This window comes from Crocodylus porosus, unplaced genomic scaffold (assembly GCF_001723895.1).
Source record: "Crocodylus porosus isolate Cpor-Errol unplaced genomic scaffold, CroPor_comp1, whole genome shotgun sequence".
Lineage (NCBI taxonomy): Eukaryota > Metazoa > Chordata > Crocodylia > Crocodylidae > Crocodylus > Crocodylus porosus.
Genome location: NW_017728886.1, coordinates 93,345,753 through 93,368,703, shown reverse-complemented (window position 1 = coordinate 93,368,703; position 22,951 = coordinate 93,345,753). Strand labels below are relative to the sequence as shown.

Genomic DNA, 22,951 nt, shown 5'->3' with positions numbered 1-22,951 from the left:
TTACATTACGCCCTCCCCCGCCCACGCCAGCTGGGCAGGCAGCAGCAGGGCATAACCCCCGCAGCTCCTCCCTCCAGGGCAGAGGCAGGCACAGCTGGAGGAGCCACAGGAGAAGCCCCCATGGCTGCCCTGCCCTGCCCTGCCCTATCCCCTGCCCGGCCCAGCCTCCTAGCACTTTAAAAAAAACAAAACAAAACAAAAAACCCCTGCAATCACTGGCTCTGACAGTGGTGATTGGGGCCTCTAAAGGCTTGTGCATCACAGGGCAGTGGGGGACAGCAGGATTGCTCCTTACCGCCCCTTCCTCCCTCCCCCCCCCCCGCTCACTTGGCACCCATGCAGCAGCTACCCCATGGTGCGGATGTCATACAACGCAGCAGGGCACTGCACACTGTCTAGGAGCTGGGGTGGCTGCATGTGTCAGCTGGAGCCCGGCACTGCTCAGCCCAAGCTCTCCAAGACAGTGCTCGGTGCCCTGTTGAGCTGAGCTGTGCTGCACCTGCTTGGCATCCATGTGGCAGCTGTCTCATCACCTGAGTGCAGCTGTCTGGGAGCTGGGGCAGCTCCACATGTCAGCCGGAGCCCAGCACTGCTCAGCCCCAGCGGCTCCAGCTCCCAGGCAGTGCGCCAGGCTGGGGGGGCGGTCCCTACTGCCCCACGTTGCACAGGGGGAATCTGCCACAAGTGCCCAGAGGCCCCAGTCACCCCTGCTACAGCCAGTGAATGCAGGGCTTTTTTTTCGCCCCACAAGTGCTGTGACTAAGGTGGGGCCCGGCAGGGGATGGGGCTGTGCAGGGGAGCCATGGAGGCTTATCCTGCAGCTCTCCCCACTGATCCAGATAGCCAGATCTTCCAAAGCCGATGGGGGCGAATCAGTTTGGGGCAATGATCCAAATCTCTGAATTGAATCACTGTCCTCCAAATCAGCTGAATCTGAATCGAATACTTCCCTATTTGTACAGGCCTAATACTTAGTACTTCTGAAACACTGGCCCCTTTTAATTGGTGAAGTATATGTTTATAATTTTCTAGCTTTAGGCACACAAATTGCAGGAAATGGGATTTAAAGGATCAAAGATGAGTCAGACACCCCCAAAACCATGCAGGTAAAACCCTGTTGACTACAGCCAAATACCCTTCAAGCAATTATCACCTCAGAAGGAAAACAGCTTATCTGATTCTGTGGCGAAGGCTAATTGTGACAGTCAGCTTGATCTCCAGGAGGGAATGGTGATGAGCCACAAGATTGTGCGATAAGTGTCTTTTTCCAGATTCCAGAGCTGAAATCACATATATAGGTTCATTTTTACATGCCAGCTGGATTACTGTATTTATCAAATAAGAGTATATCAGGAAGCCCCTACAATCCTGCTTTTTCTGTGGGCCCATGTTAAAATTACAAAACAATGAAAGCATCTTCCATTCATTATGCTCAAAATATATTGAACTTGCAAGCTTGTCTTTCATTCATTGTTTATTTTGGCATGCAGTGATATAAACCTCGGAAATAAGTTGCACTCGATGTATATACTACATGCCTGCAGTCAGCTATGGCATATTCTGTCTGAACAAAATGAAGCAATGAGGAGCCTGGATCTCTGACTGGCTTGGGGAATAGATTACCTTTATTTGTTTCTCACTGTCAGTGCAAGGTCTTTGCCTGTAGGGAAGGTAAACTATCAGTTGCAATTCACCATGCATATTTGAGAGGGGAAATTTTTGTTAAATCATTTTCTCAGAGTATCTCTTGCTAAGCGTACATGATTACTTTTCCCTAAACTGTCAAGGAAGAGCTCATGTGAGGGCTCAAAATGACAACTTATATTTCCGAGGCATTTATTCTTGGTGTATAACCTGGTGCTGCACCATGTATCTATAGCTACATCATGCACAATAGAATATCAGAGTGTAATTTTGTAATGCCTGGATCATTGTTGTGTGTATTTATAATTAGGGGCTTTGGTGGATTTGAGGGCAATAACCAAGACTATACTACTAACATTCTAAAACCATATGTTGCCCTAATTTAATGCCTCTGCAGTCCTACTAGTTTTTAAATTAGATTACATGGATGGATGGAGAGGTGAGGTAAAGCCATACCGAATTTGATACCTAAATGTTGTGAGTTGCCAGCATCCAAGCCATCAGATCTCTTTCACTGTTTTACATCTTTCTTGTAGCTCATGGCTGTCTACCTGCTTAGCAGGTGTGCAATACACTTCCATGTCAGGAAAATTCTCCCTCCTGATGAGCTGTCTCTAGACCAGTGATTCTCAACCATGTTCTGTATGCCACCAGGGTACCACATGCCACCAGATCCTTTGAAATGTGCCTCAAGGTGTGAGGAGATAAATAAATGCAGTCTCAGGCTTGTCCCTGCCTGATTGATCCCACACCCCCACTGCCTAGCCCCTTGGCAAGTAGGTAAGCACTGTCATATAAAATTAGTTTTTGAAATTGGATCCCACTCCATTCAAAAAAGTTATGGAGAGATGCCTCGAATCCAATGAGGAGTGCCTCAAATCCAAAAAGGTTGAAAATCACTGCTTTGTACTATTTAGGATCTGTCCAGTTTTTGTTTGTGCATAGTCTATTTTAACACTTGAACTGGGAAGCCCTCTTTCATATGAATATTTGAACAGTTTTTTTCCTTCATTTAAAGACTTTTAAGTATACATATTTAGAATTATTCTTCTCTGGCCCAATATATTATTGTATCTAATACTCATTGAAACCCAGCTTTCTTAGGTAGATGGCAGGGGTGTGCAAAGCCGGCAGTATTCAATTTGGATTTGGCATGACTCGGGGGACAGTGATTTGATTTGCTGATTCGAATCACTGTCTCAATTCAATTTGGCCGAATCTGAAACTGAATCTGAAGATTCAATTCTGATTCAGAGAATCAGTGATTCGGCCATAAACACAGCTTTATATGTTTTTTCTATGCACCTCGAAGTACCAGGTGCGGTTTGTGAAAGCTGAGATGGTGGGGCGGATGGAGTGTCTCACAAGAGCATGAAGTGGTCCCCCACATGCTCGGCGGCAGCCCTGGAAGTGGGCCAGAAGTACTTCTGGATTCTCCAGACAGGTTCGCCCTATTTCTTGTCGCATAATAAACAAAACTTCAAGATGCCATTCCAATTTAGGAAGGTCTTATTCACTTAAAATAATAATACCTGCTTCTTACTTTCCATGAGTAGATGACAGATGATTTTACGAAAGTGTCCAGTATGATTATACCTGTTTTACAAATGGAGAACAGAGGCATATAGAGCTCAAGTTGAACTCAGTTGTCAGAGTTCTATTGAGTGGGCAGCACACCTGCCTAAAATAACTCATGAGCAAGTCAGCTGAACTACTTGATATTACCATTAACAATAGCTGAAGGGAAAATTGGGTCAGTGACCTTTCTTCATGCAAACTTAACCTTGCCACTTAGAATTAGTTTCTCTCTCTTGCATTGTCATTCTTCCTCTTCTGGTATTGGGCTTGTAGGATTTTCCAAAAGACAGCATCAATAGCGTGTTTAAAGCTGTTTACTGCGAAACCAAAGCATTCTCACCTCTTACATGGGACTCAGATGCATCCAGGAAATTCAGGACCATAGAAATATATACATTCAAATGCCATACAGCTTTTGGTGTCTTTCAACATGTTTTTCTCACCATGTTTGATAGTCTGGTCTGTTTCTCTCTCTATACTAAAAAAACCCCTACTTATATCCAGCATTATTCCCTGACTACCTATTCTGTCCATCACCCCCAGCTACCTTTTTGAGTGCCTTCTTTTATAAATAAGCTTTCAGAAGGGAAAGAGAATACTCTTTTCAGTTGAAAGTAGCAGTTGCATTTTCAATAGGTTAAGTGAAATCGTCTATTACTTTGTCATCTTCATGGTTTCAGTGTGGGCATGTTGTGTCTGACCAACCTCGCTGCCTCCTATGATCAAGTAACAAACTGTTTAGATGTGGGAGATGCGGTTGATGTCATATACTTGGATTTTAAAAAAGCCTTCAATATGGTCTCCCATGACACTTTTATAAAAAAACAGACAAACGGGGATTGTGGGCTGGCAGAATCCACAGTCAGGTGGGTTGGGATCTCGCTAAGGGCTTGAACCCAGAGAGTGTTAGTGGATGGGTCTGTATTGTCCTGGTGGGAGGTGGCCATTGGTGTCCCACAGAGTTCTGTTCTTGGCCCCATGCTGTTCAACAACTTTATTAGTGATTTAGATGAGGATCTGGAAAGCACGCTGGCCAAGTTTGTGGATGATACTAAGCTATGGAGAACAGCAGTTACACTAGGGAATAGGATGAGGATCCAGGAGCACCTGGACAAGCTGGAAAGATGGACGGAGCAGAACCAGATGTAGCTCAATAAGGATACATGCAGAGTGCTTCATCTGGGCATAAGTAACCAGCGACATAAATATAGGTTAGGAGGAGATGTCCTGGCCAGCACAATGGCTGACATGGACCTCAAGTTTATGGTTGATCACAGGATGATCATGAGCTGCCAGTGCAACACTATAGTCAATAGAGTTAATAGCATACTGGGATGTTTTAGGCAATGCGTCACAAGCAAGTCTAAGGAAGTGATACTTCCTCTCTATTCGGCACTGGTGAGACCCCAGCTAGAATTCTGCATCCAGTTCTGGGTGGCACACTTCAAAAAAGACGTGGAGAATCTTGAAAGGGTCCAGGGAAGGCACCACAAGAATGATTAAGGGCCTGGAGGACAAACTTTATGAGGAAAGACTAAGGTATCTGGGACTGTTTAGCCTGGGGAAGAGAAGATTGAGTGGGGACTTGGTGGCCGTCTGTAAGTATGTAAGGGGTGAATATCAGGACCTGGAAAAAAAAATTGTTCACTAGGGCACCCCAGGGGAGGACAAGAAGCAATGGTCATAATCTGTTAGAGGATAGTTTCAGGTTCAATATAAGAGAGAATTTCTTTATGGTAAGGGTGACCAGAATCTGGAATAGACTTCCCAAGGAGGTGGTGAAGTCCCCAACCTTGGAAGTTTTCAAGAGGAGACTGGACAGATACCTTGCTAGGAACATTTGATCTCAGCAGTATTCCTGCCCAGAGCAGGGGGGTTGGACTCAATGATCTTTCGAGGTCCCTTCCAGCCCTTACTTTCTATGATTCTATGACAGTGCCCGCTCTGGCCTTGGTTTTGTATTTCATTCAGAGTCTGAGACAATAGGCGCTCATACATTTACCACACTGGAGCATAGATTCTGTACTGACTCAAAGGAAAGAGTCCTTACCTGTTGTATCATGAATGCCACTTCATATAGCACCCTTGGTTTTCTCTCAAGGTCTCTACTTTTATGGTGGCTAAACCTGACAGTGCCTACCATACTAGGTGAAACCTGATGATAAAGAGATGAAGGTGGTACATTACATCAATTCATTCACTTTTTATCAGGCTCTTCAAAATAATACTGCTCCAGAGAAACAAAACAAAATACAATTTCACTTCCCTAGAAAAGCAGCTGATTTAATGTACACATTCTGTAGCATGACAAAAGAAAAAGGTTAAGATGCAGACTTGTGCCATACCCCACATATAAAAGAGCTATTGAGCTGCTATGCCTTTGAAAAATGTTGTTCTTAAATGGAAATGCTACTTTATCAGTAACTTTAATGCTGTTTTGTGAATTTTTCCTTTACTTTTCCATATTGGCGCATTGCTTTTATTAATTTGAACACACTACCATTAAAACCTTAAGAGGCAGTAGAATCACCAGAGAATTCATTTTCTTATATTTTTTAGCCCATATGAGCAAACAAAGATCTGTTATATCCTCTTTTAAGAGAAAGGATACTAAAGTTAAATAAAAGGTCCCAGAGCTCTGTTTTATGACTAAATGGTAGTTTAGATGAAACAGTTAAAGAAATAACAATCTGTTCCTTCTAGATGAAGATAACAGTTAAAAACAACCACTAATTATAAGAATTCCCTTTAAAACTGTAAATTTGATTAAAAAACTAAAGCTCCTTTGACTCTGTGATCCCATGCTTTTCAGGAGAGTATTGGAAGCCGTTCCATTTGTTGGTAGCAAGTTTTCTTAGTAAACTCTTCCCGATTGGATAGTAGAATCTGAAGTGCTGTCAGCTTAGTGTCTGATCCTGAAAGTTATAGTGACCTCATTTCTTCTTATAATGAACGTAAACTGAATGTGTTCAGCCCTACGTGCAAGTCAGCACCTTGCAGAAGGGAATAATGACCTGCCATTGGAATAAGTCCTCCTGTAAGACCCAGAAATATGTGCTCACATTTTTGTTGGTGTCCCACTGAACCATCGGTGGGAATGAGTTTGATTCTCCCCTTAAACTGATTTTTGTACCACTGGGAATGCATTGACTTTGCTATAGATACTAATGCTACAGGAGAATCAGACCTATCAGGTGTGTCCAGACAAGTGTGCACATACATTTCCCCAGGGACAGACAGCAGCGTCATATAGTTGTGTGACTGCTATTTGTCTCTAGGGAACACTTGTGCACGTGCACTCTGGTGTGCAGCAAGTTGTCCTGGGTGGGGTAGTGAAGCTGGGGCCAGCACCTGGGCTAGCCCCAGCAGCTCTACCTGGAGTCGTGGGGGCTTTCCAGGGCTCCAAGGGTGGCAATCTGGCCCGCAGAGCCTGACCAGCAGCCAGAGCATGGCTCTGGCCAGCTAGACTCTAGTTTTGTGCGGTGCATGCTGCCGCCACATGCGCCATCCAGTTTTTGATGAAAAAACCCACCATGCTGCAAATTAGCAGCTTGGCAAATGCCTGCATGTGTAGCGTGTGTAGTTTGTGGCACTTCAGACCACACGTGCGCACTCGTCTGGACACGGCCATATTGCGTATTCCTGTGCGATTATGCATGGCTTGCAACTGGAATACCAGTTACTTTGACTGGTTTGACCCTAGTTGATCATTATAAAGAAACCCTTGTATCCTAGCCTCCAGTGCTTCTCTTAAGAAAGTAGCAGGCATTAGCTTCAGATGACAAAAAGACAGGTCTCATGTCATAACTGCCACTACAGTAGTTGTAAATGAAATCACTACACTTTTGGAAGCTACAATATCTAATCTGTACTTGCCATAGGAAAATTATAATAGGATTTCTCCCAAGGAAGATTCATTGCCACGTTCCTTTACTCCCAGGAATTTCTAATCTTGAAGGTTCACGTGACCATATATGACTTCCAGTAATGGAGAGACTTGGGGCTTTTTGTCTCAGAGTGACAGAGAGAAACACTGTAATCTCATAAGAAAGAGAGATCACATCTATCTTCAAATTCCAGTGCAATATAGTCATGGGCACAGAGATGAACTGCATTGCTTAAGAATCTTCACTATAATAATACATGGATGTTGCTTTTGGGCATTTATTATTATCAGTGTTGCTAATATTGCTATTATTAATACTAAGAATTGAAAATATCAATACCACTAATTGAAGTAGTAGTATTGAAGTAGTATTCCATTTCTTGGAAGTTGATTCCAAGTTCTTTAGCAGGGCAATTTGTGGCTATGTTGCCCAAGAAATTTGCTAATTTATATTCCAAATTAGGTTACCAGCTAATTCTCCCAATTCTCTCCATTACTGGAGAGAATGTATGGCTATGCGCTGAAGAGAATAGATTGTGCTGCTTGTTTACTTTTGAAAATGTGGCCGTTTATTTAGGAGGTGAATTTTAGGCACCTAGGTTTCAAACCTCAGCTGCAGGTTTTGGAAAATTACTGATCTAATGCACACACGATAAACATTTTGAATCCAATTTTGCATAGTGATAATCTGTTAATTAATCTTTTTCCATATATGGTATTTGGGGGGCGACAGAGATTTAAGTTATTGCTGCAAGTAGTGATAGAAATATTTAAATATAAATTAAAATGGCAAAGATTTCAAAAGGAATATTTAGAATTCAATTCCCATTCCCCCCCAGGTTTGGATTTTTAGGGAATAAAGGATGGCATGTACATGGCTTGGAAAAAACCTACTAGACACTCATCTGCATATTTAGGTGCCTAAAGATTTTGAAAATTCTTGCCCTAAGGAAAACTCTGAGCTCACAAGGACTTTATGGTCACTAAATTAGTACTACAGTGATTTGGCCCCTGAGTATATGAAGATTGTGTAAAAAATAACCCATTTTCCATTACTTTCTTTATCTTGTTAAAGAAACATTGCTTAAAATATGCTTCTATCAGGGAGGCAGGGGGGAGACTGATTGATCAGTGAATATTTGAATGAATATTTGGTGAATATTTTCTTTCACTGTTTCTCCTGTATCACTGGTCAATTTGTTTTGTAAATTTGTGAGCAAAGGAGAAGAGTCTGAATGTGAAAAGAATGGAGGTGGTTGTGGTGAAAGTTCAGTAGAAAGACTTGATACTTCATTGTAATCTCTGTTTTTTCCTAAATGACTCCTAAATGACTATATTTTAAGTTGAGTGTGAGCACATTTACACATGCCCCTGACTGTGTATTTGGTACTGTACATTCATTTACTGCTTGCTTTTGCAAGTTCTAAATGACTTTGCAAGTACTAAATGACTGCTCAGTACCTGCTGGTACTGTGCTGTCCCAGTGGCACGTTTATTTTTAGATGATACTTTGCCAAAGCGTCTTGTGTAGACCCTCCCACTGTCACCTTAAATTGAGCAGCAGGAGGAATAAACCTCTTCCCACCTCACCTAAAGAAACTATTACAGTCCCATTCTATATGTATTAAAGAACTACATGTTGGTATGTGAGCAAATTGAATGTAGGCATAAAATAGCTGATCTGGAAGCACTTGAAAAACTATAAAGAAATTCTGACACTTCATTTTGAGTGAATGGAAAAAATCATATCTATGCTAGTGGACAAAAAAAATAAAGTATAGACTCTGTAATTCATAATTCAGGTTATTATTGGCTCAAGTACAAGGAAGATTTATTGCTTTAAATTATGTTCTTTCACCTAGAAAGAAAACACTGGAACCTAATAAGATCCTACTCGGTTTCCTTACTGTTGGAATATCTCCAGCCTCAGGGCTCATTCCTGCAAACCTTACCTTATGTATGTAAGCCTAATTGCTTGGATGGGCAGTGGGAGAGCTCAAAAGCAATACTGGACATGTGAGAAATGGAGGGGACCTTCTGTCTTTGATTTCAGCCTTCTATGTCTCCCTAGAGGCTAATAGGACAAGCTATTATGCCCTTGTTCATCACGAAGATGAATGTCCAGACCAGTTGCAGATAATAGTGTACTCTTGGGATCTATCTGTAGGATCTTTTAGGTTTGGGTTCAATATGCGTCTAAAGTTTTTAAATAGTTGAGCTGCTGCCTCTTCCCAGGAAGGTATAAAATGCATCCTACCCATCAGAAAGGCACTGTAAGAGAGCTACATTACAATAGCGTGCAACAACATTATTTATATTGCCTGTTTGAGAAATGTCATCCTTAAATGTTTAAAGAGCTAAAATATACAGTCATAGAGTTACGAGTACAAAAAAAAGGCCTGGGACTTTCCAGGACTGCATTGCTATGATTGAGGTCATAAGGATACATTTGAAAAATGTCAGTTCTTGAAGGAAAATTTAGTTTAATTTTTCCCTAAGTTTTATATGAAAGAGTTTTTCCTGTAACATACCAAAGTGAACATAATTTTGGCGTGTCCTAGTTTCTTTAAGTTCTTATTCCTCAAAAGTACATTGACAAAATAATTTCAACCAGCCCTAGGCTTTGACTTGGCTTTCCCTTATCTAAATATAAATGCCTAGAGGGCTCATGGACACAGAGGGAAAGCCTTCCATCTTCAGCTCCCTCTGTGCAAAAATTAAGCTTATTTCCTACCTATGGGGACTTTTTACCATCTTGTACCATCTACACTTTTTCCCAGAGCCTGACAAAGGGACTTTGACCCCAAAAGCTTGCAGAAAAGGACAGTTTTCTTGCCATTTTCCAGTTGATCTAATAAAAGTTATAATTTTGGAACCAAGAGTTCTAGGTTTTTGTATGTCTAGAGATCTCTGGGTGTCCTCATTCCTGGCAAGATCCTCTCTGGCCAGAAATAATCCAGATTTAGTAGCCATCCAAGAATGCAGCGAAAATGTTCATTTGAGCAGAAATTAAGAGGCAAGAGGAGATGGTTTCAGTTGAGCTAGGAAAACAAGAGAGCCAACCTTGAAACAAACAGGAGGTAACAGACAGGTCAAAAGACGAGGTTCCTTTTGGGAAGAAATTTAAAGGGTGATCTATTTTGAACTGGATTGTGAAATTGAATGGGAACTGTCTGAGATGAAGGGAGGTATGAAAAGACACACATTCTCTGTAGATCTAATGCCCTGGGACCCGTGCTGTGGTCTGTAACCTAGCTAGTAAAGTTCAGGTTGGAAGCAGTGCTTTAAGAAGTCCTTGCTATTCTGAAATGTTCCCATGTGAAAACCATTTTTACCTCTGGCAAACAGTTGCAGTTGTAATCTGCTGGTGTTCTTGACCTGGATCTGCAGCTATGAATTTTGCAGGGTTGCCAGCAGAGAATTCTCAGTGAAGCGCTGTTTTCCCTAGTTACACTCTCTTCTGGCTAAAATGGTGTTAATTTGCTAACCTTCAGGACATGTTGCAAAACATGCCTGATTGAGCAAGCCCTTGCAGAGCCCTGAGGAAGAGGAAAGAGGCTTTCTATGAAGTGGAAAGTGATGATTTTTATTCACATTCATGTGTTTATTATTTATGAGCTGTAGTAGGCTGAGGGGAAGGAGCTCTATTGCTGCTTCAGATGATGTATGTTTTTGTAACACAAATATCACCGTGGTATAAAGGCGAGATTGTTGAGCCCAGAGCTTTGGTATAAACATCTTTGGATCACAGTTCAATGAACGAATGCATAAAATGGGTGACAGCATTAACAATGCTGTCACCCATTTTATGCATTCACTCATTGAACTGTGATCCAGAAGTCTGTGATATTTGTGTTACAAAAACATACATCATCCAAAATAGCAACACAGCTTTTTCCCCTCGCCCTACTACAACTCATAAGTAATCAGCAGACCGATGTGACTAAAAACCATCGCTATATATTTGCCTGCTCTGTTTCTATAGCTTCCATTTCTTTGACAGTGTGTAACAGCTCATTTCTCTGGTCTTTTCATCAGAAAGCACAGTCATTATTCCTTTTCACTAATACAAGCCTTTGTTTAGTTATGACTCATTGGTCAGGGATCAAAATTTTAAAGCTGGCTGGTAGTGGGAACCCCCAACAGGATAGTTCCACAAGCTGTCAAAAATTGTTCACGTCCTTTGTTTTTCATTGCAGCCATTGCTAAGAATGAATGAATGAATGAATAAAACTTCAGGCCTGTGGCATAATCTCTGGTTGCTCATTGTACATTTCACCAGTGGCTGAGGTTATATTTTACAGGCCTATTAAAACTTACTCCACTATTACTGCCTTTGTCAGATCATTTGTTTTTACTCATACTTGATCCAGTTTTTTCCTCTCCAGTTTTCTCAGGGCCCTCTATCTTTAAATTAGAGCATCAAACTATCAGACCAGAGAATTTCATTATTCAGTTCAGGCCTCAGTGCAGTATAGACCAGGTCTCTAAAAGTTGAAGGGAAGCTTTTTCATAATCTCAGTTAAATTCTTCCCTGCAAATATTGTTTTGCTTCGTTGGATTTGCTGTGGTTGATTTCACTGGAGGTCTTGCGCTCCTTTAAAAAAAACAAAAGAACTGGCAGACACTCAACAAGCATAAAGGTTTGATTAGGTCTTAGTATGTTCTAGAGCAGTGGTCTTCAAACTTTTTTGATTGCGCACCCCTATCAGTAACAAATTTTTGAGCATGCACCCCCAGTATATGTATATTTATAGAAATAGAAGTTCTAATATTTTCTTCCCGCACCCCAGTGGATTGTCTTGTGCACCCCACTTTGGAGACCACTGTTCTAGAGGAAATTCTATTTAGGTTTAAATGTAGTGCTTTAAGTTGAAAACAATTCATAAAATCATGTTGAGCTTGATTCATACGCAGCTGAAGACACAAAAGAAAAATGGCCTTTGGTTTAGTTGACTTTTGGCTTCCTGTAAACAATCACAGTGATATCAAGACATCTACAAGACATTATTTCAGTGAAATATAAGGCTGAAAGCATTCACTGAGGATAGATTATTTTAAAATTTAGAATTGCTTTTCATTGAGCAGACGATTGATAATTGATTGTTAAATCTGTGGGGCAGAGATTGTTTCAAAATCTCTGTACAATGCCATGCACGACTTTCTCAATAAATGCAAACATTGCACAATCATCATGGATATCAACCAAGGAATGTTAAAATAACCTTTTTGATGATCGTTTCATTTCTTTGCAAATTCACATAGCATATTTGTGTGATTTGGCCATGACTGATAAATGTAATCAAGTTGAAACCATTATTGAAGAGCCTTACTCTGCATTAAATCTGAATGACTAATTTTCTTTAGTATCCAGGTCTGAACCTTTGCATTTAGACTCATATATCTACTACTTTGAATAAATGTAATGCTCATTAAATGCGCCAAATTAACAGTTCTGGAAGTTCACATTTGTGTCTCAAAATAATTGCAGTACAGGCAGCAGCAGGGCAAGGGCTGATGTACTAATTTAATAAATTGTGTGTAATTGTAGAAATGTAGGTCTGGAAGAGACTGCATGAAATTATCTAGCCCAGTCCCTGTCTGCTTATGCAGAATAAAGTATACCTGGAACATAGTAATGGGTTAGCTTCCATTTTTCCACTGACAAAGTAGTGGTAGTAATTACTGGCCTTCATCCATAGAACTTGAAGCAAAGCAGATTATCTTGATCATCTACTCTAACTTCCTTTATCATGCAGGCCATATTCCAAAAATGATTAATATTATCCCCCATCTTACAGATGGAGAACCGAAGCTCAGAGAGCTTAAGTCACTTGTCCAAAGTCACACAGGAAGCCTGTGACAGAGTCAAGGCCTGAACCAGAATCCAATGCACTGCTTCTGACGCAGACTGCCCTTCTGTTCTGGGGAGCCTTCTATCAAAGGCTGCCAAGAATTGAGTCATGATGTTTGACGCATTTCTTTCAAGTAAAATATATATCCTCACATATTTAACAGTAGAGAAAATGAGGTATGGAAATCAGATTGACTGGCCCAAGTTTTTGATTAGCACCATCATTCTTTACAAAGCATGGTGTATGCCCCAGTGAGTTCTTTGATAGCTGCTGAGTCTGATGCACAAGTGACAGTCCCGCCCACAGGTAGGGCACACCCATGCACTACCAGTGCTCTGAATCTGAGTGGCAGATTCTTTCTTCCTCTGATGCTGGTCACCACAAAACTTGATACAGTCTGCCTTGCAGCACCTTATCATCTGCAAGGTGACCACCAACTAGAGTGGCATTCTGCACTCCTTTCCCAATCATCCACAGAGATTCCTAAGGATGCTAAGTCATCTTGGCTAGCATCCTGAAATCTACGCAGCAGTCTGCCTCTTGTTCTAGATGCTTTGTTAGCTTCAGAATACAGCATATTCTTCAGGATCCTGTGATCCAATATTCACTTGACATAACCAAGCTGCTTGAGTCTTTTCTTATTAATCAACATTCCCATGAATGATATACCAGCACAATTTTACAGTTCCACATTTGTCACCCTGTCTTGTCATCTTATCCAAAGAATTTTACACAAAACCAGAGGAGTTAATGGGAGTATCAAGAATAAAAAAAACAAATCCTAACTCCCACATTTCTAATCCAGTGATCATTCCATGTTTGCCTTCTGTATCTCATCATTACGTATTTTTGCCCTGTTTAAGCAGCCTGACATAATCAAACTGGCATGTTTAGCACAAATAATTAAATTTTTGTATTTTAAAATAATAAAAGGGGCCTCAGATGGGTGGGGGGAGGGGAATAGTATCAGAAAAAATGAGGGAATCAGCCTAAGAGAGAAATACTTTGTGAAGCAGCTGGCAATTCACCTGGAACATTATCATGTAAAGATTAATAGAATCAGTGAGGTGACAGTGAAATTGATTGAAGGCTATCTTCTGAGGTACAAAGAGACAGGGTAACAGCTATCATCGGAGTACTCTTGTTCCCATGAAGAGTCAGATGGCTAGAGCAACAAGGAGAGATAAGAGGATTGCGCCTCAGCAAAGTTCAAATGTTTGTGTGATTGTGCATATTGTTTTAGTAAGAAATGAATGCCATGCATTTTTATGTAGACATTCTAGCCATGAGGCCAAACACATGTTGCAAGAATATCAATGTAAGTACATACTGGGCCTCATTTCTGGAATATTAATAAATCATTACATCATTCACATAATAATTATTACATTTTTTAAAATGTCTGATCAGCACGGAAGAGTTAATGTATCCATTGGAGAGTAAGCTGCACTTGTCAACTGCTTTCATTGCAGTCTAGGATTTCCCAGTAGTGACACTGATGCATGAACCAATAAGAACCCATCTGGATTTTCAGTACCTATCTTGAACATGCAAGGTTGGCTGTTGATAATTTTTTGCCTTGTAAATTGTGCACATTTGATATGATACACTTACAATGTCATTTGTCTAATCACTTTTCAAAATATAAAATGAAGTTCAAGCATCTGGTTGTTAAAGTGTCTGATTTTGCAAATTCCATGCATGTCCTCCCAGCCCCTATCGCTTATCATGGGTAACCTCAGTTAACTAAATGTACCACAGTCCTATATGTTGGATGTGTGACTGGAAAATTAGAAAATGTCAGGGACAAAAGGACAGCAACTTCGGTCTAGTTGGATCTGGTGAAGGAATGGGATGTTAAGAAAAACAACATTGTGACCTTTCGTAGTCCTGTTTCTGACAGTTGTGTGGCACAGAAATATTTTGGGCCTCACCAAGGGGTAATCTCCAGGGCCACAGTAGAAGGGCGGAGTACAACCAGTCATTTGGCAGCTTTGGCCATTATTGATCAGAAGGTGCTGCTGATCTGGCTGTAAGTGAGAGCAGAAGTATAGACTTAACACTAAACTGACTTTGCCTAGTCTTGTCAGGGAGATTTCGCTTAGTGGGAACAAGGATCGATTTTTTCTTCTAAAAACCCACATGTGAAGTAGCTTGAGGCTCAGTCTTCAGTGCTGTCTCCTACCTTTTTTCCCCAAGAAAGATCATAATGTGGCAGAGTTGCCATTGCTACCAGTTAATGGATGTCACTGAACCATATGTATTGTCAGTAGACATGTTCTTCCTCAAGTTGAAGAATTTGTCTACAAGAATTACATATGTTGGAAACGTAATTGGCTTAACCTGAACCTAGATAAGCAAAAGTAAACCACTGGAGGGGTGAAGCATTAATTGTACCCAGAAGGAATGCTTTCCCTCAGCGGGCATTAGGTACAGTTTTGAGGTTGCTCCTAGATATGGGAAGAGTAATGCAATGAGAGAGGCCTTCTTCCATCTGGTGATCAAGAGACTAAGTTTTTTCTCAAATAGAAACATTCAGTGCCCTGAATGTTAAAATTTTTCTATCCAGTCTGATGACTATGAGGTAATATCTGGTAACTTGGATGTGACCATGTAGAATGCTGCAAAACATTCAGCTTGGGAATGATTGTGAAGGTGTTCATAGGCAAGTAGAAGGGACTTTAGGAGGTCATCTACTCCAAGCCCCTGCTCAAGGCAGGATCATTGAGTAGAGGATGAAGAGCAAGTGTCATTTGTATACAGGGCTGTGAGAACATTAAATTTTGGAGACTTTGGCAGGCAGGTACCACTGTGGTGGACACTCTATAGGAATGTTAAAATAACCTCTGGAACCAGCTTCTAAGGGAGGTGGTGCTCTCCCTTACCCTGGGGGTCTTCAAGAGGATACTGGACAAGCACCTAGCTGGGGTTGTCTGACCCCAGTGCTCTTTCCTGCCCATGGCAGGGGGTTGGATTCGATGCCCTACTGAGGTCCCTTCCCACCCTAACTTCTATGAATCTATGGAAACTAGATGAGTTTCACCCTGCTTCATAAAGCACTTGAGCTGTTTCTCCCATCTACTTGCTTCTTAGGCACATCTTTCTCAGGTACATGATCAACAACTTGTAGGTAATGAATCTCTCCACACAAGAAAGAGGAATGTGATCTGGACCAAACTGTACAGGGGAATATTTCAATTAACAAGCCTATACTCAATTTAAAATAAATTACCCATTTGAATATTCTTAAACAAGAAAAGCAGTGGAAACTAAGTGACTGTTATGATGCCCTAGCAGCTGATGGTCTATATGGTTACTACAAGTTCTAAATGGAGTATTTCAAAGGATGGGGGAAGAAATCCAAATATCTATGCACAGTCTGTGCAGAATATTCTGTTATTTATTCTCTTATATTATTGTTTTGCAGTATGCTAGTTAGTCTGAAAATTATTTCAGAGCCCATTGTTTAAAAATGACTAAATCAGTATTTAGACCCTAGCACTCTTGCCATGACTGCATCATACCTCTTAACAATGCTGCACAGTGAATAGGTCAGAGAGAGTGTGATGTGCGCACGTGAGCTTTATGATCCATCATGTCCACATACAGTTACTAAATGGCTGTAATTTCCAGAGATTTAAGCTTTGAAAGAAATTTTTTGTTTTAGTTTCCCTGAATGAATGGCAGTATATGAAAACAAATAATAGCCAAGGGGCTGGTGACAGGGCATTTAAGAGAAAGGGAAGACAGTGCTTTCCTAGAAGATTTGCTTTAACAAAATGTATGGTGAATTGTTTGGATGATTATTGAGGTAATCGGATGAAAATCTGTGGCCTCTGTTATTACAAGTGCTCAGACCAGATGAATTTATTGTTCCTTCTGGTTTAAAAATATGTGCATGTATAAGGGTCCTGAACTTGCAAACTAAGTCTTTGTATCTTCTCATCTGAAATAAGACTGGATTTTTGTGAGTGGGTAACTGGGTTTCAGGGCACAGCAAGGTATATTCACATTTGGTGGCTGAAAAAGACAGTAAAATCAAGCAAGGAATTAATTATTTGGCTGATTCATGCTTTTTACTTTGTGATACAGGTTATGGTGGTTTCAGGATGTGATGGCCACTGAGGTTTTTGTTGAGTCTGTGTATTTAAATGTTTGTATCAATACGTAGGGCTTCAGATGCAGTCTATAATTCTACATTTCTGTGTCACTGCTGTCAAAGCACTTTTGTGAAAGGTAGGGGTGCCTATAATGAAAACAACAACTGATCTTGTGACAAGGATGCTGCCTTCACTTGCTGACCATCATTGTTCCGTTACCTACTTTCATACATCCATATAGTTCCTGAATAGAGGATACACAAGCAGTTTAAAAAGAAGGCAAGCCTTCTCACCAACACCTGCTGTTTTATAACTTCTTCCTCAGCAGGCTATCCATCGATCTTTACCACACTGTAGGAGAACTAAAGAGGTTTTAAAAACTGTATATGTACTATAGTAGTGTGTAGCAATCTCTCAAAACACTGCAGTCAATACTAGAATCAGGGTAGTATCTTGGGCCATTTATGTGGATTAGTGGGGAGCTCTTTTTTTTTTAATAAAATGTTTTTCTCAACCAGTAAAATGATACCAGTGTCACAAAATGATACATTCACTGAGGACTTCGCTGGTTCCAATAGGCCTTGTACTTTTGGTGAGAATTAAATTTTGCATTCATATCAGGGAGTAGAATTTGGCCCCATACAGTGAAGAAAAAATGTAGTAAGGAAAAATAGTCAAATACCCAATCCAAAGTATTGTGCATTAGATATTGTGAAGTGGAATATTCCAAGTGCCACATTTCAGCCCAACAAGTTGGAGTGAAGTACATGTCCCTTCAATGTAATTAGAATATCAAAAAACATCAAAGCCAAAAGAAACCAAGGAATCTTTCAGAGCTCACATATGATATGAAACCCCAGATCATAATATGATAGAGCAGTTGCTCAGTTCTCTGAAAATTGGATCTTTGGGGCTAATTAAGGCTCCAGCTCTATAACCAATGGAAAGTATTATTGATGTAGACTGCCGGGTCTTGGCAGAGCCTCCTTGATGTTTTTGGGGCTCTGTGCGGACATGTACACTCATGTACTGTCTGTAGTGGTTGTGGGGCTTTCATGCTGACAGTGATTTGGGGAGCTTGTTCGATCTTTAAATAAAGTAAGAGTAAACTCTGTTGATTCAGCCAGTGACCTACTCTTTTTAACTTATTAAATAAAAGGCAAATTAGAAAAGCAAGAAAATTAGAGGAAAACCTACTGGTTATATCTTAGATGTGTATGATTTTATCAGCACGGAAAAAATTCACTTCTTCATTACAGGTGTCTGAAAGATTTTCCTTTCAGTATTATACAGAATATAATGTTTCTGAATATAACCTAAATGTTTCGGTTTTGTCTGATGCAGTTTGTCTCTACTTTTTTTGGTGGTATTAGAAAAGATAGTGTTATTCTTGATTAGCTGGAAAAGGGCTTAATTTGCATGCAAGCAAATATGCAACAGAATCATAAAGTCCTGGCCCTGGTAATAAAAGTAGAAGCTGATGTTATTAATGCATCATTCCAGATACACAAAGTATCATTATGTGACTCATGGGTTGAGTAAAACTTCATGTATTCACCATGGCTGTAGACTAAAGCTCTATAAAGCTGGAAACTTCACCAGATGGCCATTGTCAAAGCAGACTGTAAAAGCTTTAGAGCTGCATTGTGGCAAAGCTTTAGTCGTGACTTACGTGGTAATAGCTTTTTAAAAAATAATTACTGAGTCTAACTGACTTATATTTGGGTAATAATAATAATCATACTTTATGGATCGATGACACCTTTCATATGAGAGTCTGAAGGCTCTTTGCAAAGATTTGTAAGTGTTCTTGGTAAACTTCTAGATTAACTGAAGTACCAGAAGTTATTGGCTTGCTTACCATCATGCAGCAAGTTTAGCGAGAGAGTAGAAAATACAACCCAAGTGTCCTGACTGAAAGCTATGAGCAATGTTTTCCTGTAGGCTAGAGACCTGTACAGGTGACCTATATAGTTCCTTGTCTCTGCCACTTGCTTACTATGGAATGAAGTACAGCTCATTTAGGTGACATTCTTGCACTTTTTCGATACAGTGTGGCTAATACATGCATTTTCTAAAGTACTTTGAGTTCTCTGGATAAAAAAACACTAAGTGAATGGATGATGAACTCTTATTATTAAACAAAAACACTGACCATGAATTTACAGAGGTTTAGAAGTCTGTGAATCTTGCAAATACAGTTTTTCTCAGACGTATATCATGTTTTTTGATGGTCCTAGAATTATATGTTCATATCTATAGTTGTATTTTGGGATGGGAGTAGAGAGTAACTGGCTTCAAAAGTTCCTTTTGCTCTGGCACTTGCAATGCAAGCCGCTGAGATGAGATAGAGGGCCCTTCAGAAAATTTGAATGTTGATATCATTGAATATACCAGTACAGACAGATGAATTCATCTAAGTCAGTGGAGTTAAGGTAACTTGCATAGTGATAACTTTACCCCATAAAACCTGTCTCAAGCAAACAGGCTGACAAATCCTGCAATAACACACCTGCTCTGAACACTGTTAAGAGTGTAAGCCCCCCAAAATAAAGTATTATAGCTCAGATCCTAAATGTGATTTAGGTGACATGGGGTATAGGTTGTAGCCGCATTGGTCCAAAGCCAAGGCAGACAAGCTTGCTAAGAAGAATGTTTCCAGCCATTTAGGTGACTAAACACCTGAGGATCTGGACCCATTCTAATTTTTTTTGTTTTTAACCTGGGGAAAGGGCTTATCTTCTGCTTTTTTTTTTGCTATACAGAGAACTGGCTTTAAGGCTGTTCCTTTTTAAACTGAAGGTTTGTTTTTTTTTAATTTTGTTTTTTAGGTTGATATCATTGTGGTTTTGGGTGGACTTGGAGGACGCTTTGACCAAATCATGGCATCAGTGGAGACACTTTTTCATGCAACAAATATCACTCCTTTTCCAGTTATAGTTCTCCAAGACTGCTCCCTCATCTACCTGCTTCAACCTGTAAGTGATGTTAAACACAATCTTATAATCAGCATAAATGTTCTGATACATTGCTCTGCCTGGGTGTTCTTTCTACTGCAGGATCAAACTATCGATTTATTTAAATGTTTTTGGTTAACTTATACCTACGTTAACAGCTGGGTGGTAAATCATGATTGCACCCTTATAGGAATGGTGCCTTCCTCTGTGAAGAGAGAAGGGTTAACTCACTAAGAAGTGGTTTTTCAAAACAGGTTGGAAAAATAAAGAAGTAATATTGTTTGGGAGCCAAAAATGTATTCAGTTTTGGGATTGGGGTTATTAGTAAAAAAAAAAAAAAAAAGGCTTTGAACTTGTAAATTCCAGCAAATTAAATTGGAGCGAGGGAGAGCCATAAGGGGAAAATTTTGAGGGCTTGACGAACACGAAGCAGAATTTTTACATGGACTGAGTGCTGCAGTTTAGTATGATTAGAATCCAGGTATGATTAGTGAGAAAAGGCATTCGAAGATGTGCTGGGTTTTTTGCACTGTTTGGATTTGTTGTCCCAATTATTGATTCAGAAAATAACACATACAAATGTATTGCAGAGCTTCTACTTTTAAGACTTCATTTAAAGGCAAATCTAAGAGTCAGAGAGCTGCTTCTAGCAGCTACTCATTTATTTCTTTTTCAAAATATCTTTTCTGATATTTGGGCCTCCATCAGTATAATTTGCTCTGCACGTCTCCATTTTGTTTTATAAGGGTTATTATGTTAAAGTAAGTGAGATTCACTGGCAAGTTTGATGGTAAAGCCCTGTGCCATGTAATCTGAAAAGGGCATTAATAAGGTTCTATAAGACTGTAGATTTGAATCCAGAGGGGCAGATTTGGTATTATCTCAATATGAGGCACTCTGTCTACAGAAAGGATGCTAGATTCATTTGCCAGTTCAGCAAAGAATGATGGTGATTATTTAGTTACAAAGCTAAAAGGCTAGTAATGGAGTAAAATGAGGGAAAGCCAGGGCTGAAGGATAACTGCAAGAAAATCTGAAAGCAGGGAGTGATTCATATGCGAACGACCTCTTTGCACAGGACTTTACTGACACTGTAAATTAATTTTAGGGGACGTTTGGGAAAGCTAGTACGAACTTTTTTGAGGAGTTTCAATAAGGTTAAGAATGTCCAGTTTAACATGTAAAAAAGTTAGCTTTTTTTTAGCATAACTCTCATATTCTTTTAACTCATCTTTTTTTAATGCATTTTAAAATGGCAGGGTTAAGGTTGTGTTTTTAGAGTGTTTTTGAAGGAAAAATGAATCCCTTAATAACCAAAACAAAATTCGTTGCATCTATTTTTATAGCTTATGAAGCATGGTCAAAAATAATAAGATATCCATGACTGTAATGTAAGAAATATGGCTAGAAGCATAATCAATGTCTAGTGTTTTTTGTTTGGACACTGGCATCAGAAAGACCACAACTCTTCATTTTTCTGCCATTTCACATGCCCTCTGCACAGTTAAAAGAAATGTTGGCTACACGTTTTGAGTGCACCTAGAAAACGTTGCATTTTATGATGTGGGGTTTGGTTTGGTTTTTTGCAGGGTGGAGGAGGGGATGGTCACAGAGGGAGTGAATGGCAATGAAATTCTTTTAATGGCTTTCTGGGAAATTAACGGTGTCCACATGACAGACTTAAGCACAGAAGTCCACTGTAAACAAAGAATATTACTGAGTCAGTTTGAAGCCAGCTGTTCAAAGCTGGTGTTGTGGAGCACTGATGAAAAGAATACTGCTTCTCCGGAATAATGCATGCCTAAATATTTCTGGCATAGCTATAGAAAACAAAAACCATGGATTTGAGGTACTTGTTCATCTTCCTTATAGCTCTGACTTTGCTCTTCTGTTAGGTCCTCTAAAGAGAGCCCTGGAAGAAAATAAATGTCCAACTATGAAGTGTAAAGATGCAGTGCAAGCGTGACTTTGGGAGCTACCCAAATCTTTCTTTTAGTCTGGAATAATAGCCTGAGTGTGAGACACTAGCAGATGTCCATTGGGAAGCAGGGGGACTGTGTCAAAATGTTGGCCAAGGATTGATCCCAACAGACAAATAAAGTATCTGTTAACATGGTGTCCTTTTCCTTTCTGATTGACCCCTGTGTAATGCAGATTTACTAGCTGTGTTCCAGGCACTTTCTTGGTTTTGCTGAAAATCTTTTACTCATCCTACATGAAGCATTAGTTCTGTTTTTCATTGGCACCAGATATTTTGTCTTTCCTCCAGTTTCTGGCCATCATACAGCATTGTCAGTAAATGACTTCTTTAACACAAAGCTATTTCTGCTATTTAGAAATATAGGGCAGGTTAAAGGGACATGGATCTGTAACAGCCAAAAGGTAACTTGGATACTAAATTGCAATTTTGGTTTAATAGTGTCATCCACAGCCTTTTCAATCCACTTCCATGATTCCATTTGGGTAATTTGAACTCTTTATTGTCCATAGTAGTACTGTGAGAGAAGTATTTTTTCTTCAGTATAGCTTAACAGTATGATTAGTTTCTTGTAAACAGCCAGAAAAAAAGCATAGCTCTTTTTACCCATTGTAATTTAAAATCAAGGCAGGAGGGAGTGGAACACAATGGGAGACCAACTGATTATTCTGAGGGAATAAAGGTCTGGAAACAGGTGAAGCGAACCAGGATTTTGAAGTACAAGTACTAATGCAAATGGTAAAAGTGAGCACATGTTGCTTGGAAATCCTTGTTCATATACCCTGTTGATCTAAAAGCTTTCTCGATTGGGAAGGTGGACGTAATTTTTTATTTGATTTCTGGGATGTAAAGCAAGAGATAAAAATCTCTACCCCAAAATGAACCCAGCATTTAAGCTCCAAAATGGAATTATCCTCTTGGCTGCTACACTAAGAGAATATAGACTGTGTGTG

The 22,951-nt window shown here is 40.0% G+C and overlaps 1 protein-coding gene across 1 annotated transcript in view; it reads left to right on the top strand.

The window, feature by feature from the left end:
• The window catches only part of TPK1 (thiamin pyrophosphokinase 1), a 539,620-nt gene that overhangs the window by 323,077 nt on the left and 193,592 nt on the right, over positions 1-22,951 (top strand). Inside the window, exon 7 of the mRNA XM_019539335.1 lies at positions 19,895-20,041. Within this exon, the coding sequence (XP_019394880.1) occupies positions 19,895-20,041 (147 nt within the window). The remainder of the gene's footprint in view (positions 1-19,894; positions 20,042-22,951) is intronic.